General features: G+C 36.3%; 1 protein-coding gene across 1 annotated transcript in view; it reads right to left on the bottom strand.

The window, feature by feature from the left end:
- Nucleotides 1-435: 435 nt before the first annotated feature.
- LOC150076641 (VPS35 endosomal protein-sorting factor-like) overlaps nucleotides 436-20,015 on the bottom strand; it is a 370,416-nt gene continuing 350,836 nt past the window's right edge. Inside the window, exons 24-25 of the mRNA XM_090386682.1 lie at nucleotides 5,254-5,400; nucleotides 436-534 (exon numbers count right to left, since the gene is read on the bottom strand). Coding sequence (XP_090242808.1) covers nucleotides 436-534; nucleotides 5,254-5,400 — 246 coding nt within the window. The remainder of the gene's footprint in view (nucleotides 535-5,253; nucleotides 5,401-20,015) is intronic.

The raw sequence follows: 20,015 nt of genomic DNA, 5'->3' as shown, positions 1-20,015 counted from the left end.
TTACCGCATCAGCTTCTATGGCCATAATGCACCTCCCAAAGTTTTGCATTTTACTGTGATCCAAGCCCGAGGCGGGAATCGAACCCGCAACCTTTGGGTTGCCAGCAATAAAGCAGTCTCTCGCTCTTTCCCTCATACACATATCTAGAAAATGTTTGATATTCATCAATTTTGTATTTATAAGAGGGAAAAAAAAAGTGAAGTGGTTTCTTTGCTTTCAACACTCATGAAAATGAATATAGAGATGTTAATCAATTAAGATTAATAATTCATATAATGAAATATATCAAATAGTGAATATACATAAAACAAAGACTGCCAAAATATCATCACTATGCAGATTTATTTACAAAACATTTGAATAAACAATGTAAAAATATATAACAACTTTATAAGCCACATTTTCAATATCCTTTTTAAGTATAACAAATCTTTTTATACTTGTGTAGAAATTTGAAGCTTGGCAACAAGTTCACCATATGGCTTTCCTCCATGCTTTGTGCTTTTTCTCTTTAAATATTCTAAACAGCGGACCTATAAAAGATATTTGATATAAACTAAACTCTTAACTATAATATTAAAATCTCATTTAATTATTCTTATTGAAAAAAAATATTTTTTTTTTTAAAGGAACCTACAGAAAATACTTGTTGCATTAGACTTGAATTTCTACAGATTGTGATTTTTGGGAAATGTACGTGAAGGAAGTTCATTCTATAAAGTAGAAGGGATAAATGAGGAAGAGAAAAAGTTGGTTCAGTGGGTTTGGAAGAGATTGGAGTAATTATAAATGCCAATTCACAACGGTGCCCATGGAAATATCTATACAAGAGGCATGCAGCAGAAACTGAGACAGAGTCTCTTAACTCTGTAAGAGATGTGTCAACAAGACATAAATAAGAGAGAATTGTGTTTTAGAAGGACTGAAGTTAAGTTTTCTTTACCCAACTGGTAAAGAAAACTGGTAAAATTACCCAAAGATCGGATATTTGAGAAGTTTAGGCTGTTGCTGTTACTATTACATATTACTAATATTTCTGTACTGAAAGATTAAAATTAAAGTGCACCATATGAACAAGTAGACATTTTGAATGAGTGGTATGCAAATGGAATGAAAAAGAATATGGTAAACACAATACAACTGTTCCACATTGATCAAATTGTTCAGCGTGATTATCATAAATTTTCATATGATGAAGCAAAGAAGTGAATTTTCAATGATTACTCACAGCACTAGAAACTTAAAAGTTTCTAGACTTCCCTTGCCATGGCAACATGGATGGTGGTGGTGGTGTAGAGTTCTTGTGCTGGATTTGAAAGAACAATGGTATAAAAAACGTTTGCCATAAAACTTCGAAAAAAAAAAGCTCTTCACATTAAATGTGTGAAACAGCCATTGGAGAGCAACTAATGGACAGAACCAAAAATTTTGAGTGGTTTTTAAATTCAAAAAGGGACACTGGATATCTTGAACATTCTGCCTCCTCCAATTCACCTCAATTTGAGGATGCAGAATGTTCAGAATATCCAGTGGCAGAGAGATCATGCGAAAATATGCTAATTTGCCAAAGCAGGCATCTCATCATTCCATTAGTCTCTTACATTGAATTTGCCAATGTATCCTGAAACAAAATTACCTTATGTGACTGATATAGCATGAAATTTGTACCACATATTGAATAACATGGTCTTGGTTCAACAGTCTCCATATTCACCAGATCAAGCTTGTAAGATTTCTTTTTGTTTCCAAGACTAAAAATTAAATTAAAGAAAGGAAGGAGATATAATAACAATTTGGTATTGAAGTGGAGGATGCCATTGTAATACAGTCGATTCCGGTTATTTGGGACACATCGGGACTGTGCATTTTGGCCCGATTAAGCGGCTGCCCCAATTATCCGAAGTTTCACGTAAATAGTTAAAAATACAATTTACTCCCCCCCCCCCTTTACAATTAGTTCACTGTACAATCAAATCACGTTACGACGAACTCAAAATAGTAAAGTACCGTTCACTATACGATGTGCAGTAAGCGCCGGTCATTATGATCACGTTTGTGAATTGAATTTTAATTCTATTAAACAGTGATTCTAATTAGCGAAAATAGGAGGAATATTATCCACAGGCTATAAAAGTAAAGATATATTAAGCACAAACTTACCCTTTATTACCTTACCAATTAAAAAATTAAATGATACGTGAAAATCGGAAGAATATACGTGATAATCGGAATAATTAATACGTACTGTAATATGTACATACTAACTAAACTAGTTGACATTTCTGTTCACTGACATTTGTTGGTGGGGACTGAAATTTAAAACAGTAAAAAGATAAGCAATCAATAACAAAGAACAGGGCACACAAATTGCAAGTAACACAACATGCGCAAGTGAGAACGGAGTAACAAATTAGGAAGCTTTAAAAATAGGAATGAAGAGAAGATCTGAAAATTAATTTTTTTTATTTGATTGAAGATTTCATGGAAGTGTAAACACATTTTACCATAATAACCCACAGAATTCCAGCTGCCGGTATTATCGCAAATTCAATAAGATCGAGTTTACTGTCCGTTTATGATAGATTGCACTAACAGAAAAGCCCAATAAACAGGTGACTGCTAATTGTTTTTATTGTTTTATGGTTGTGACCTCCAAAAATCCGACCGAACTACGTGGTACGGTTGGAGATAATCGTAGGGTAATCTCCAGTGCTGAGGTCTCCTGCCCTGATTAAACGGCATTTTGTCCCAATTAAGCGAAGTAAACCCTGGCTATTTTCTCGATTGGTTTTTGTTTTTTAAGATTTGCCCCAAATAAACGGCTGCCCCGATTAACCGGTGGCCCAAATAACCGGAATCCACTGTATATACATTCTTGTTTAACCTCTAACCACAGCAACAAACTAGGAACGTGCATACATGCACGTTCACACACACACTGGTTCATTCTTATTATTCATATCCTTGAATTAGCTAGACTGAGATGCATTTGAAAGACCATTCAAAAAGACAAACACAGTTTATTATTTCTAAAGACTTATTGAGGGGCAGTCATTTCAGATTTTTTGACTGAATTGTAATATTGGGTACATGTTGGGTACATCACAATGGCCTAAAAACAAAACAGATGAACAAACAATGGAAACATTCATCTTTACCTACTCCCAAAAAGCCAAGGTGTAATTGTCCTGCCAACAAGGACATGTTGTCAGTCTTCTGGGACTCTAAAGGTATAGATTGCTTTCCAAAATGAAACAGTATCACTGGAAATACTATACAAACCTCCTGAGTAAGTTAGGAGAGAGAGATGTGGAAAGCTGTGTGCCTCCTGGCTAACTGACAATGCTCGTGCTTACATAGCTGCTCTCAAGTGAACTTTGCAATCAGGTGTGGCTTTGAAAATCTATAGCACTCACCTTATCACTCACTCACTCACTCACTCACACACACACACACACACACACACACACACACACACACACACACACACACACACACACACACACACACACGGCAAAGTATGCGGGATGCAGGGAAGGGAGGAGATAGAAACTTGTCTCCTTCCCTCCCTGCCTGTGAATGGGGTTTTAAAGGAAACAGGGTTTGAGTACCCAGTTCAGATCGCCAAATGCTGGGTTGTGTTGATTCTGGTAGGATGGTCAAACTGCCCATCCTGCTCCGGGGGTAGGATATGTTAGCTGGAAGTGGGGGTGGGAGAGACACACATTTACTTCATTCATAATCTGCATTCTCACTCTACTTGCATTCTATTTTTATACTTTTTTCTTATATTTTAAAGCCTTGTCTAATTTTAATACTTCTGGCAATGATCACTGCCATATTTTTTCCAGTTACTATATAATGATGTAAATATTGTTTAATTTTTGTTTTACACTTTAGTTATATATGAACCATTAATCATATTTATCATACTTACCTAAATGTAATACTCCCCCATGTTGCTGTGATGTACCTGTGCCATACTTAGCAACAATAAAGATAATAAATAAATATATTAGTACAATAAAACAACAGTGTGACTGCACAGGGACAACAGTTTTTGTGGGCAGTCTCACCAGAAAACACAACACAACACAACACAACACAGCATAGCATAGCATTATTTTTTGAAAATGTTTCAATTATCTGTGCTGAAATAGTGTCTAGCTTCTTTATTAAATAATTTTTCTCTTTCAAATAGTCTGAACGGTTCTGGAGAAATCAGATTGGAATAAGTTGCCAATGTGCCATAAAATATCTAATCATAATCACAGAAAACAGATATACAGTGTGTATGTGATTAGAATATAAAATTATGCCAGTCATATGCAGTCCAAGCAAGCTGTCAAGTTGACATTGATTTGTTTAAATGTTTGAAATGTAATAATTCCCTGGAAACTGTTAGCATTGTGGCCTTCTGACGAGATGGGGCATAATGATCCATCTGTTTTATTTATTTATGTTTCACACTACTGGACTACTATGTCGTTCTCTAAAGGAATGACGCTCTTTCTCAAACATGCAGCAGTGTACAATTTGGTTGTCTCCATCTTGATGGAACTCTTGTATTTCACAGTATCATCTTGATGATACTGTGAAATGCAAGTCTTTGGAATGACAGAAATTTGGTTGTGCTTAGATAATTGAGGTGCCACAAGTATGTGATACAAAAATGAATGACGTTATCTTTTATAATATAACACTGACTTTTTATAATGGAAAAATGATAAACCAGTCCTAATGTTCAATATTTTGCTTTCTCAGCATGTAGTCTCAGCAATCCAAAGTTTATCAGTTTCTTCCATTTTCCTCAACAGTTTCACAGAGAGCCCATAAGTTATATGATTACTCTGAATGCAGGAAGTTCATGTACGTGCATTCAAAGTCATATTTCTTCCTACTTGGTTTGCAATTCATCTCCTGACCTTTACTGCACTTTGGCTGCAATGCACTGACATTCAATACATCTGTCACTCAAATCTTGAGCCAGAGGTAACTTCCCAAGAGCAGTTTATACGTGAAGAATTAGCTTAGGATATATTATTTTCGGTTTAAATAATACTCAGAATTGATGTAAGCAGTGGCTTCTTTAATGGTTTTGATGGGATAGGTTTCTAAGCAGTATAAGCTCTGTTTTTTCTGTATATTCTGGATATGAAAAATATAGGATGATGAAGTAGAAGCTAAATAAATTAGTACATAAATAAATTAATGATTTTAATATATGGCTTCATAAGGATACAAAAACTTACTGAATATTTGGAATCCTGATTACCAGCTCTATGTGCCAATACCCATAAATTATAAGCCAAAGTAACAAGAGAAGTGGAAGTAAGATCTCCATGGACAATGATACGACTAAATAGATCCATTGCTAGATTTGACTGTCGTTTAAAATTCTATGCAAAAATAATAAGTTCAAAAAATAATAAAATGGAAATAAGTATACATTACAATAAAATAATTTTAAATAAATAAGCAATAAATGAGGTTTCCTTTTGCTAAAAGATTCCTGGTGGGTAAGAAAGAAAAAAATTGTAAGGAAGATAATCTTTTTTTTTTTTTTTTTTTTTAAAGTAATCCAGATAACAGTAAGGGAACAATTCATTCAAGACTTTAGTTTGGCTCTTTCTATCATTCATATTTATATGAAATATAAGCACCACAGACAAAAAATTAGCTACCTGTGTAATTCTGCAATTAATAATACTAGCCAACACGATTTTTACCTCCAAGAACTTAAATGCTGTTTTTAACCAATTTTATGTGTAGATTTCAAAAATCATCATGATAGTCTCACATCACATCACAGTTATATGGCAATTTTGCAATAGAATGCAATGTAGGACATACTGATTTATTTTAATAGATATAAGCTAATAGGATAATTTCAAATACGAGAACTAAAGCAGTTCTCTTATTTGAAACAATTTTTCATTTACTAGATGCAACATTCATCACTGATAATGATCACTTGGCCAGAAAAATTCTCTTAATTTTAGCAATTGATTCTGGCTGTGGTTTTCTTGTGATAAACATGTTCAGACTTCCTATGGTTCTTAGGTTCAAATTCCGATGCAACAATTTACAATTTGAAGAGAGCACACTTAGTGTTTTGGGTGAGGATTTTTGTAGGCTAAGGTTTTCCAAGTATTAACTGATTGTGACATGTTCTCAGGGTTGTAAATCTATCCTCCAAACATAAACAGAGAGCATATAGAGAACGCATAATATTTTTTTACACTTTTATTACAAACTTGAATTATATGTATATATCCCTTTATTTTAAGATTAAATGTTGGTACATCTTTTGATGTAGACATGATAAACTTTTTATGGTGATTTTTGGAATCAGCATATTTATTTCCACCAGAATCACATATTTTTATTGCGGATGTATGACAAAAAATATTTTTTGTTGGCTAGTGTAATGTTTTTTTTTTTGTTTTGTTTTTATTTGGTTTTTAGGAGCATTAGCAACTAAGGCCATATTGCTCCGGGGATATGCGGTGGTCATTCCCTGACCTTTCCGCATCCTCCATATTTGGTGGTCACGGGCTCAAACCCCGGTCTAATCAAGTAGTGTGTGCTAAGCACTGCTGCTCCTTCCCACCTGGCTACGGAAGCGCCAGTGTAATGTGTAATCCCTCCCTTAGCACAAATCACTTCAATGAATTCAATTCAACTAAACCTTTTAAACAGTTTATATCAATATTAGACCATTGTGAAAACAATTATAATTCCTTCACGCTTTGTGAATGATATTTTCCCATATGTTCCCTTATTTAAGTCTAGCGATTTGGCTGGCCAATTGAAATGTGCTAACATTGACTCATGTTCTTTTTGCCACCTCAAAACAGTAGAGGCCCTGTGAACCAGATGGTTGTAATCCCAGAATACAGGAGTATTGAAATGAAATCATGAGTGTTCCTCAAATGTTCAGCAAAAAGTACAACCAATCTTCCAGGATATTTATACACACAGCCTGCTTCATCCTGGCTGATATTTGAAGTGAAGGACACAGTTCATAATAATTAAAACATCCCAAAAGCACTGATCCACTAACAGCTTGTATGACACCATATACATAGTCTTTCATGTGAACTCAGATTCACATGAAAGTAATGATGCTCATTACTGACTATCATCATTAGAGTATAAGCAAAATTTGGTTCATAAAACCTCATCATTTCCAATCATCAGTCCAGTTTTTGTCCTTCAGCCCATATTAGGTGGCATTTTTATACACAACTGTTAACAACAGACTTTTTTTTTAGGGGGGGGGGCTACTCCAGATTTCCATATTATGCAATTCTCTTTGCAGTGTTCTCACAATAATAAGCTGATGAGGTCCTTGGTTAACTAAAGCAGTTCTCTTATTTGAAACAATTTTTCATTTACTAGATGCAACATTCATCACTGATAATGATCACTTAGCCAGACTTCTAACTGAAATTCTTATTTCTGGTTGATTTTGACCCACACCACTGCTTAAAAACTCTTATTACTGTTCCTTCTGAAACACCAGCAAATTCAGCTACTTCCTTAACAGGTCCTTTAGAACTGTCAAATGCTATCACTCCTTTTTTGCTACCTACTAACACTTTTCTGAGCACCACCTTTATCAGTCCTTTATCAGTCACAGCTGGTATACCTGAAAATTGAGAAAATGGATTAGCCTTATGCTCTAATAATCTCAGTATTATAAGTGAAGAAGATATACGTGTTCAATCTATTATGTTCCCTAATACAAGTAACTAATTTTTGTCCATTATTCTTACATGGTTTTAAGTTCCTTTAAGGTTTGATGAATGTTGTAAACAATAGAATGTAACTATAGACATGCAGTTTTCTGTAAATGGTAACAAATATCTCCAAGTTTCATTGATTAGTATAGTATACTTGATGTATGCACTCTTGGAGGCATGGAGTATATCTGGGTGATAATCAATTTCATGTCATGTTCATTGCAGCACAACAGAATCTATTGTTGCAACTTCATTCAGGATATGGATCTTTAGGCGATCAATCCCAGTGACTATAGCGGATGACATATCTTCTCCTTAACATGTCTCCATATGAAGAAATCAAGAGAGGGTTAAGTCTGAGGAATTGTCTTTTTATGATTTATTGGGGCATCAGCAGCTAAAGCCATGATGCATCTATTACAGTTTTAGAATGACAAACACTTTTGTATTTGGTATAAGGTATCAGATATCGTACTACTTCATCATCATCGTATGTGAACTTTTCTTTGGCGGCACCCAGGCTAAGGCCCATCTCCACCTTGTGTCTTGTTTATTCGAGTGGATCTTCCACACATAGGCCTGCAGTGTAAATGTGTAAGTGTAATGTAGTGTAATGTTCGCGTTTTTGGCAGGTCACTTAGCCACCAGGGAGCAGACACCACCAGGGCATCCACTACTTGGCGTCCCTTCCTGGCATGCAAAGCCAAAACTGGGTCCATTACACCTTCTATGCTGTAAGCACACAATCCCGCATCCATCAGTAGTAGTGCAAGACTGATCCCACTCCCAGGCCACCCACACCCAAGGAGCCAGCATAAGGTTTCAGATAGTAGTAGTAATGGCATGTGATGCAAGAAAGCAAGTGTATAAGCTTATGCAGCATCAGCCAAAAAAAAAAATCACACCATTCTCTCTAAATGCTTGTTCAGTTCCTCCTTAAATTTATCCAACCTATCAACTTCCACAATGACAGATGGAAGTTTGTTCCAGCAATTAACCACCCGCTGGCTAAAGGAAAATTTCCGCACATCTATTCTACATCTGTCCTTTCTTAATTTGAATTTATGCCCCCTTAGGTTCGTAATCTGAACAAGCGGAAGGATCCCATCAGAATTCAGCGTGCTCAACCCATTCAAGGCCTTATACACCTCAATCAGATCACTGCACAGGTGCCTAGTCTCCAGCCACTGCAATTTGCAGAACTTAAGCCTCTCTTGGTAAGAGGATCCCTTCATTCCCCTCACCAATCTTGTTGCCCTTCTCTGTACACGCTCAAGTAAATCTACATCCTTCCTAAAATGAGGCCTCCAGACCTGAACACAGTACTCAAGGCGTGGCCTGACCATTGCCTTATACAGAGGGACAAAATCACCTCCTTTTTTCGGCTAGCAAAATTCCTATATATCATTGATAAAACCCCATGATCTGCCCTGGCAGCCTGTCTGCATTTCTCAGAAAACTTCATATCTGACTGCACAATTACTCCCAGGTCTTTTTCATTTTCTACCACCTTAAGTGTAGTACCACACAGTTGGTATGTTTCTCTGGGGGTTACTTCTACCCATATGCAGTACTTTGCATTTGTCAAGGTTAAACTTCAGTTGCCACTTCTTAGCCCATCTACCCAAATTATCTAGATCCTGTTATAGGATGATACTTGCTGATTACTGCAGTGTTTACTGCAGCACAACAGAATCTATTGTTGCAACTACATTCAGGCTATGGGTATTTGGGCCATCTATCCCAGTAGGGGATGACATATCATCTTCTTAACATGTCCCCCATATGAAGAAATCAAGAGAGGGTTAAGTCTGAAGAATTGTCATTTTCTGATTCGTTGGTGCATCAGCAGCTAAAGCCATAATGCACCTATTACAGTTTTAGAATGACAAACACTTTTGTATTTGGTATAAGAATTCAGAGAGGATGATATTTGCTAATTAGTTTTAGAAAAAAAAAAAGTCAATATTCTCTTGATCAATTAGCAAAAGTTGTAATGTCAGCTGATCACAGCAAGAAGAAAATGCTATCTGCCATTCAATCTCAGGCATTCTCATTCTTAGACAAAACAGGCAGTCTAAGATACTGAAGATAAGATATTCACTACATTGAAGTTTTATTGTTAATAGAGATTGAGACTTATTGTAATATTGTCATTGCTTGTGAACAAGTAACAATGCATTACGTGAGTATGACCAATGCCAAGAAGTGGAGAGTATGATTTCTTCCTTTCCATTTCTTAATCTTGATTTCTGATGTTTGTGCTCAGTTTTGATCTCAACTAGCATATTCTTTATTTGTTCTTTCCAAAGTAGTAGCTATTTCTTTTTTTTTTTTTCCATGTCTACTGTATAATTGGGCTTATAATAAATCTGAGGTATCTTGAAGGAGAAGGGGCTTAGAGGGGAACAGGCATTCTGTGTGTTATCAGACACTCAGGCTAAAACACTGACGGATTCAATATCTTTCTATCTCAGAAGATTTAGGAGAAGTCCGGTTGACCTGCCTCCCTAAAATCCACTCATGCACACCTTCTCAATGGTAAGCCCTGTTATGTCACTTAGGTGGCAATGAATGTGTAGAGTGGTTCTCTTCAAGACTTCTGGTCAGCGTGAAAAGGAAAAGACCAAACCCTCCAGCACATGACAGCACAACGAAACAAATGCCCCTCAGTCCCCAGCAGCTTTCACTCACCCCTCTTACGGCAGCGAGAGGATCAGTTTTTTTTTTTTAGGAGCATTAGCAACTAAGGGCATATTGCTCCGGGGATATGCGGTGGTCATTTCCTGACCTTTCCACATCCTCCGTATTTGGTGGGCACGGGCTCGAATCCTGGTCTAATCAAGAAGCATGTATGATGCACTGCTGCTCCTGCCCACCTGGCTACGGAGGCGCCCGAGAGGATCAGAGTGGAAGCAGAGGGTGCTAAGAATCTCTGGGTACGACCAGGCTGCCATGCACGGAAACTGAACGTAGCCTGTTACAACGTAAGATTGCTCATCGTGGAAGACAGTATATTAGAGCTAGAAAAGGAATTAGAAAATGTGAATTGAAATATTGTCGATTTGGCTGAAACAAGAAGAAGAAATGAATCACTTATAAGTTTATCAAGTAGAAATCTGCTGTATACCAATGGAAACAGTGAAAGGAGCGAAGGTGGAATTGACTTTCTGGTCCATAAAGATATAAAAAACATTTTGGATTTCAGAAGTACATCAACAAGGTTGTCAAGACTACTACTCAGGATTTCTAAGAAGTACAAGCTAAAGGTTATAATGATTTATGCACCAAAATCAAGCCATGATGATGAAGAGGTTGAAGAAATGTACACTGAAATTGAGAGTCTCTTCTAGATGAGAATAAAAAACCCACTACACTATCATTATGGGGGACTTCAATGCTAAGGTTGGAAAGAAACAAAACAGTGCAGAAAGGGGAACTATATGAAATTTTGGAATTGGTGAAAGAAATGAAAGAGGTGAAAGACTTGTGGAATTTGCAGAATCTTGAGGATTGTCAATATGAACACTTTTTTCAAGAAAAGGGTGAAGAGAAAGTGGACATGGAATAGCCCAAATGGATTAACAACTAATGAAATCGACTTCATCCTCACTAACAGAAGATATATCATGAATAATGTTACCATTCTGAACAAGGTAAATGTTGGAAGTGATCACAGAATGTTAAGATGTACACTTGATATAGATGTAAGAAAAGAAAGGAAAAAACTGACTCAGGTAAATAATATGAACATCTTTGAGATAACAGAAGAGGAGAAAATGCAGTATGTACTGGAACTTAAGCTAGTTTGAGTTTCTGCAGATAGCTCAGGACCAAGATAGACAAGGAATATTACAACTTTCTGAAAGTGATAAAGCCCAAGAAACCTATAGGTAAAAAGAAATCCAAAGAAGAAAAATTAGCCAAGAAACACTTGTCATGATGAACCGAAGACGACAAATGAAGAGCAAGATAAACACTGACAAGAAGAAAATTGAGTACACTGAGTTAGGCAAAACCATTAGAAAGAGACTCAGAGAGGACATAAGAAGATTTAACAAGGAAAGTAGAACAAACATTAAGGGAAAACAAAGGACTTAAATCAGCAGCCATGAGCAGTAATATAGAAAGACAAATGATACTGAAACTGAAGAATAGCAATCGTGTACTTATAAATAGCAGAGAAGGCATAATTCAAATAGCAGAAGACTACTATAGAGAATTATACAAGGAGCGAGGGAGTGATGCCAGCAGTGGGGAAGATGGATCACAAATCAGTATCACATATGACATACCCAATATCCTTTCTGATCAGGTAGAACATGTGTTGAAGAAAATAAAGAATCAGAAAGCCCCGGGGGAAGATGAAGTTACTGTAGAGTTGTTAAAATTGGGAGGAAGAGACATGGCACAAAAACTTGCAAGACTTTTCACAAAATCAATTAGAAAAGGTGTGATGCCTAAAAAGGAGTGGAATAATGCAATCATAGTTTTGTTGCATAAGAAAGGAGATAAATCATAAATTGGAAATTATAGACCAATTAGCTTGTTATCCCACATCTACAAATTGTTCATAAGGGTCATTCCTAACAGATTAGAAAGAATACTTGATGAGAATCAACCGAAAGAGCAAGCTGGCCTTCGGACAGGATTCTCAACTATTGATCGCCTTCACGTAATATCACAGATAATAGGGAAAGCAAATGAATATAAAACACAATTATGCCTGGCATTTGTGGATTATGAAAAGACATTTGACTCCATACTGCATAAGGCAATGTTTCAGGCACTGGAAAGACAAGGCATAGATAACCCATATATTATGATTTCGAAGAAAATATATGAGAACGCTGCCTCCTTTATTAGATGAGACAAAGACAATAGCAAATTTAAAATTGAGAAAGGAGTTCGACAAAGAGAAACAATATCTCCAAAGTCGTTTACTGCTGCCTTTGAGAAAGCTTTCAGAAGATTAGACTGGTCGCAGAAAGGAATCAATGTGAATGGAGAGTACCCAAACCATTTACAGATGACATTGTGATCATAAGCGATGATCCCAAAGAATTAGAGGAAAATCTTAATCAGTTATGCAGAGTTAGTAAGGATTTCAGACTAAAGATGAATATGGCTAAAACAAAAGTAATGATGAACGAGTATGCCACAGAAAGGGATATAATGATTGAAGGAGCAGTAATTGAAAAGGTGGAGTCATATACTTATCTGGGACAAGTCATTAGCTGTAATAATGATAAATGGCTGGAAGTCAAGAGAAGAATAAATTTTGGATGGATAGCATTCAGGAAATACAGTCATATACTGAGGAGCAATACCCCAATTTGTCTGAAATGTAAAATAATGAGCCAATGTACATTCCCCACCATGACTTATGGAAGTCAAACTTGGGCACTCACCAAAAGAACGGAAGAGAAGCTGAGAACTACACAGCGAAGAATGGAACAAATTATATTGGGAATCAGACTGTTAGATAAGAAGAGAAACATGTGGATTAGTCAGCAAACTCAAGTAAAGGACATTCTTATCAAAACTAAAGAACTGAAATGGTCTTGGGCAGGACACATAGCTCAAAGACATGATGGCAGATGGATTAAGAAAATAACAGAATGGTACCCAAGAAGAGCTAAAAGAAAACCTGGAAGTCAACGATGGAGATGGACAGATGAAATTCATGAGTTTTTGGGTAGTAAATGGATGGCTAATGCACAAAACAGAAGCAGCTGGAAAGGCCATCATTCTGCAGTGGATTGAAAGTGGCTGATGATGATCTTGAAGGAAGACAAGATTAGGATGGAGATACTTTTGGCAGCAGAGTCAGCTTATTTATTTCCATAATGTCCACAGAAAACCATAAAAAATTATGAACTGATCGTGTGCATGAAGCTGTAGTAACTTGTTTGAATTTTTTGAAACAGAGGATAATTGAGAGGAGATTTATGCTAAAGAGCATACAGAACTTAAGCAAATTAGTATATATAACAGTTTGGGAATACTAATAATTGTTTCATGTTCTTCAATTGTATGCTAGTAACAAGGCATATAATTTTGCTGTAAAAGTACTACACTGGGGATGATGCAGTTTGGCAGAACTACAAATGTACCAACTTTTTTGTCAATTTTAGAACCATCAGTTATACTTGGGTGAAACTACTATGCTGAAAAGAGAAAGCTAAGTGTAATTGCTTGATTGCAGTATCTGGGAGGAAATTCTTTTCCCCATTGCTAGAAATGATTACCAATGTGAATGCTATGGGTATTTACCACAGCAGAGTTTCATGATAGCATCCTGGAGTGTGGTAATTAGATTTAATCCCTCAGCTTGTTTATATATCTTGTAACCAATTCCAGATGGTTTATTTTTATAGAGTTTATACCACTACACTGAAGTTAGATATGACAATATATATCCTCATGCTAAAGTTGGATAACCTCTATAAAGTTAAACCATGGTAGTGCAAAGATATATTTCACTATGGAGTGATTTAGAAGGCTGCTAATTTTAGCTACATAGCTCAATAGCAGAACTTCATAGGCTTCTGTATAGAGGCCTGAACAGGTGATGATGAAAAGCCCTCCTGGAGTGCGAAAGAGAGAGAGAGAACTGTGGTGTACTGGATCAAGCCACTTCAGTAAAATTTATTTGGCTAAGGCATATATGGAAGATCCATAATCCAAACAAACCAATGAGAGACTAGTACAGATATAATATTATGTGTGCTAGTATTATGTAATGATCTGCACTCCACGACACAGTAGAAATTACTCAGAGGATATTTAATATATGGCATTATGAGCAGATATCTTGTTTAATATGTTCAAGAAAACTTAATGTTTTTAACAAATATTGGGAATCTAATACTAGAGAGAAATGTAACTAGCATTAGAGTCCTAATATTAAATTCTGTCTAACTACTATGCTAGAAACTAATTTGATGGGAATCTAGGACATAAAGTACATTTTCTACAATTTATTGTAGTGTTTTTGCTTAGAAAGTTGATAACCATTATTCCTTGCCCTTTGGAGATAATGCTGTCAACAAAAAATTCACATTAAAACTCCACAGCTGAATTTTCTGTATGAGATGTTACTTCATCCCACTGAAATAACATTCTCTTTCTCCCTGTTCAAGAAGGACAATAAATTGCATTATCATTCAATTTTTTGTTCAATCTCAGTGATTACATATTCTCAAAAAAAAATCTCAATCCAGTATTCTTTGATGGCTTATTGCGTGTCCAACTCAAATCTTTTGTGAGTGAAGATGTGTGGAGATGTTCATAATACGCATGTGAATTTTTCTACACACCATATTTTGATTACTCTAAGAATTAATATACCCATTTAAGTGGAACCATCCTTCATTACTGAAGAAATTGTCTAAGATGGAATGTTATGCAAGTAGAATTCAGAAACCAATGGCAATACTGCATTTGCAAAGCCAAATTGGTGTGATCTCTAGTGATTTAATTTTATTGCTTTAAGAATAGAAATCTGTTTCTCCCGAGTAAAACTTCAAACTGATTTTATTGGTGATATATAAAGATAACCAAATATTGTACACACATTCATTGGTTGTTTTAAAATTATGGTTCTCGTTAAAAACGCTGCTTGTTTCTTCAAATTTATTAAAATGTTAATTTATTTATTTATTAAACTTCAAATTTATAAATATTATTTATCAAATTTACACTTTTGAAGTAAATAATTAAAAGTGTGGATATTTTCCACAGAAAGCATTTATATGAAAAATACCATTTGGCCTCTAGGTGGAATAAAAACCACCTAGAGACTGAAAGTTACTTCAGAGTTTACAGACTGAATATTACTTCAAGGTTATACAGTTAAAAATACAAATACATGCAAAATGATCATCATGTATTAATATGACAGTATAGGAGCTAATGTAATAGAGTGATTTTTTTTTTTTTTTTTTTTTGGAGAGGTGAAGCATCAGCCAAATAAAAAAAAAAAGTACATTTTCCATTTCATGTATCCATAACCTCCAACAGTCTATCTAGTTCTTTGTTGAATTTATTCAAGCTATCAACTTCCACAACATCAGACAGAAGTTTTTCCAGCAACCAACCACCTAAAGGTTGATTATGCTCTCTCATGTGCATAGTCTGAGCAAGAGGAAGAATCAGAAACGAGTTTGCTCAATCTATTTAAAGCCTTAAATACTTCAATTAGACTGTCTTACCAGTGCCTAGTCTCCAGATGCGGCAATTAGAAGAACAGAAGCCTTTCATGGTAAGAGCACCCCTTTGTTCCCCTCACTAATCTCACTGCCTTCTCTGTACCACTCCAGTAGCTCTACATCCTTCCTAAAATTAGGCCTCCGGATTTGTATACAGTACTCAAGATATGGCCTGACCACTGCATTATACAATGGAACAATCACCTCCTTATCCCTGCTAGTAAAATTCCTGTATATCATGGACAAAACCCCATGTGCCATCCTGGCTGCCGGTCTGCACTACACACAGAATTTCATATCTGACTAGACAATTAACACCAGGTATTTTTCATTTTCTACTACCCTGAGTGTAAAATCACACAGCTGGTATGTTAATCTGGGTTTACTGCTACCTATATGCAATACTTTGCATTTGTCAATGTTCAACCTCAATTGCCATTTCTCAGCCCAACTGCCTAATTTTTCTAGACCTTGTTGTAGTAGCATGCTGACATCACTGTCACTAAACACCCTGCCAATGTTCATATCATCTGCAAACTTAGACATTAAGCATGATACATCTTCATCAATCTCATTAATAAATACAGAAAACAACAATGGGCCCAGCACCAAACTCTGTGAGACTCCACTAACAACATAAATCCACGAAGTTCATTGATACCCATTCTCAGTCTTCTCCCGCTCACCATCCCTTTATCCACAGCAGCAACTTTCTTTTAATGCAAAGAAAGCAACTTTTTTTCTTTTCTCTTATGTGCAACAATATCAAAAGCTTTCTTAAAATCCAAGTATTGGACATCAAAATTATTTTTTCCATCCAGTTTCTTTGTTACTGAATCAACTGAATCAAAGTATCCAATCACATTATGGTATCATTGGATTGAATCAGACAAGATTGCCTCTGAAAAACCCATGCATACTGTGACTAAAGTATAACTGTATTCCTGTTTTGATTGTCCTGCATTACTTCTTTAACCAGTGACTCCATTATTTGCCTGGAACAGAAGTTAAGCTAACAGGTCTAAAAAGGGTTTAGGGATAAAAGTGTCAGGCTACAGGAAATTTACTAGATGAACAAATTAGTGCAAAGCATCATTTTAGTTACATCTCATATTGTGAATGCCTTCACAACAAGTTGCCTGTTATTCCACTACCTTGAATAAGCAATGCTGCCATAGTAGAGGAGAGTAACGTCGCTTATTCTTAGGGGATACCACCACTCAAATGGCACCATTTCAAAGCTTGTTGGCCTCTCAGTGGTGGGTGGTTAGGTATCCCAGTGATACAATGAGTGATAACCATATGAAGTTTATTTCAAATTTATTTCATGATGCCATTTCACGTACTTCAGTTATTTTTTACAAACTAAAATGATGCTTTGCACTAACTTGCTCATCTAGTAAATTTACTGTAGTCTGAGAAAGGGGGACAGGGCTAAAAGCCTTATCACTCATTATATCACTAAGGTACTTACCCACCCACCGATGAGAGGCCAACAAGCTCTGGAACAGTGCCATCTGGGTGGTGATATCCCCCCCCCCCCAAGAATTAGTAGCATTAGTCTCCTCTACTGAGAAAGTGTTGATATTTTGTGATAGTGGAATAACAGACAATTTGTTGTGAAGGCATTCACAATATGAGATATAACAAAAGAGATGCCAGTTCACCTACTTCAGCGATTTACTATGAACTAAAATGATGCTTTTTACTAACTTGTTTAGTTAAAAAGTCTATAATTATTCATGTCAGTCTTTGATCACCAATGTGAATTGGGGATACATTTGCACATCTCCAGTACAACAATATAATTGGATAGATCCCATCCACTCCAGGTACCTTTCTTACGTTTAACTTCAGCAATTTTTCTTCCACTTTCCTCTCAGTTATTAGAAAATCATTTAACTCCCTGGTAGAGTTTGATAAACTTTTGGTATCCACTCCCCAAAGAGTTTTCCTCGTGTGAATGTAGATGCAAAATGCTTATTCAGCTTGTTAGCACTCTGAGCAGGATCGTCAATAGTTGAATCAGCGATATCAAGTGGACCAACGTGATTCATCCCCTTCCTTTTAGAAAAGAAGTCTTTGCTATTTTTCTTTAAGAAAAGAAGTCTTTGCTATTTTTCTTTATATCTTTGGCTTGATTGCAGACTAATTTATATCTACTATAGGCTTCTGTATCACCTGATAATTTACATGTGTCTTATGCATTTTTCTTCTCTGCAATGAGTCTTATTTGTTCATCTGACATCCATTTAGGTTTAAGCCTTGAATGGTATTTCTTAGTGTGAAAAGCCTAGTACCTTCTATGATTATTTCCTTGAATGTTTCCCATTTCAAATTTGCTGAAAGCTGTCCCACTGTATAGAATTTAAAAGCTGTCTGAGACCATTGTGGTCACCTTCACAAAAGAAAAACCCTTTCTTTTACCCTTAATGGTAGTTACATCCTTAAGTAAATCCCATATCAATACACTGTGATGTACTGGCATTTAGTAGTTATTTTATCTGCAGATTCTTACTAAATGAATAATCACTGCTGATAATCAAATCAAGAGTATTATCTCTCTTGTTGCCTCTCTATAACATGCTGCTGTAGAAAATAATCATCCAATAAAGCTACAAAATCTTGTTAACATGCAAGTAACCAACCCACAAGTTACTGTAAATATCTAGAAAGTTAAAATCTCCCCTTATAAGATATTCTGATTTACTGGCCCATTCCTGACTTATTGGCACATTCTATTTCTCTGTACAGTTGTTCACTGTACTCATCAGAGCCATTAGGCCAATAACACACTCTTACTCTCATTTTTGCTTTCCCAATGCTTATGTTACATCAAACTGACTCAACAATGCACTGGCCACTCATGTCAACTGGATGCACTGCCTTAGGATTTATTTACATCTTAACTAAGGTCATATCCTCCACTCTGCCATGCTGATGTCATGCCTCTTCCCTCTTTGAGACAAGGTGTAGGAACTGCTGATACCAACTCCACTGGTTTGGAGCTGGTATCAGCAGTTCCTACACCTTGTATTTATGGGATATCATATAGAGAGCCACTGTGCATCTGCAGTGTGATCTCCTTCCACCTCCAATAGGAGGCCCTGGCCCTATCACTTTATGCCCAACCAATCCCATAACTCTTCCAATATCTCCCCACCAAAACATTTCACCTGGTGGAACCTACTACACTGTTGCTCTTCTTGACATTAAAAGTTTTGTGGAGGATGGGCTCTTCCACAGTGGTGCCCCTCTATCTTCCTATTTCCAGGTGGAGTCTACCTATCATCTACCTTCATCTGTTCCTTCCTACTTTCATTGTCTCCCCCACTCTTTTTTCACCTTTCAGTCTTCCCCCCCCACCATTCTAGGTCCTTTCCTGGTGCAGACAAGGGTTTGCCCCCACTAAAAACTATATCTATCTCTTATAAACCCAACTGCCTCCTCATGGTAGTGGATGGGGAACATGGGGTCCCACTGGAGGCTTCCCATGGCTAAATTCTGGTGAAAGAACAGACCAACACAACCCAATACTACATTACACAAAGCAACTCCAAAACTTACACTATCTCTGGGGTTTACAGAGTTCATACTGAAACAGAATACACTAAGCAATTTTAAGGAAAATGTCCTGGTGGTGCTTGACAATAAATACTATAAACTATATTCTTTCTGTATACCCATTCTATTCCTCATATTCAAATTCTGTAGCCTTTATATCTGAATGACACCACATCTTTGATATCCCCACACTGTCTCCAATGGTTAACTTGACCAGTACTTCAAATTCATCAAATTTATTTACTATTATCTTAGCATTGGTGTACATGCAAGTATACATGCAACTATTCTTTCTCTTAGTTAACCTAACACAGCCAGGACCGGAATGGCCATAAGCCTTACCTGGGGAAACTCTGGTGGACAGAAGATGGAAGCCAGTGTGATTTTCAATATTACACTCTGAGCTCTGATACATTCTGTTTGTTTTCCCTGGTAAGAATTTTTGATCCAGACCACCTCTGAACACAACTCATGTTCCATGATGACAAC

Source organism: Mastigoproctus giganteus, chromosome 12, assembly GCF_048544385.1.
Source record: "Mastigoproctus giganteus isolate SK-2022 chromosome 12, ASM4854438v1, whole genome shotgun sequence".
NCBI classification, from domain to species: domain Eukaryota; kingdom Metazoa; phylum Arthropoda; class Arachnida; order Uropygi; family Thelyphonidae; genus Mastigoproctus; species Mastigoproctus giganteus.
Note: the sequence above shows the minus strand (reverse complement) of the source record. Positions and strands in the feature narration are given on the sequence as shown.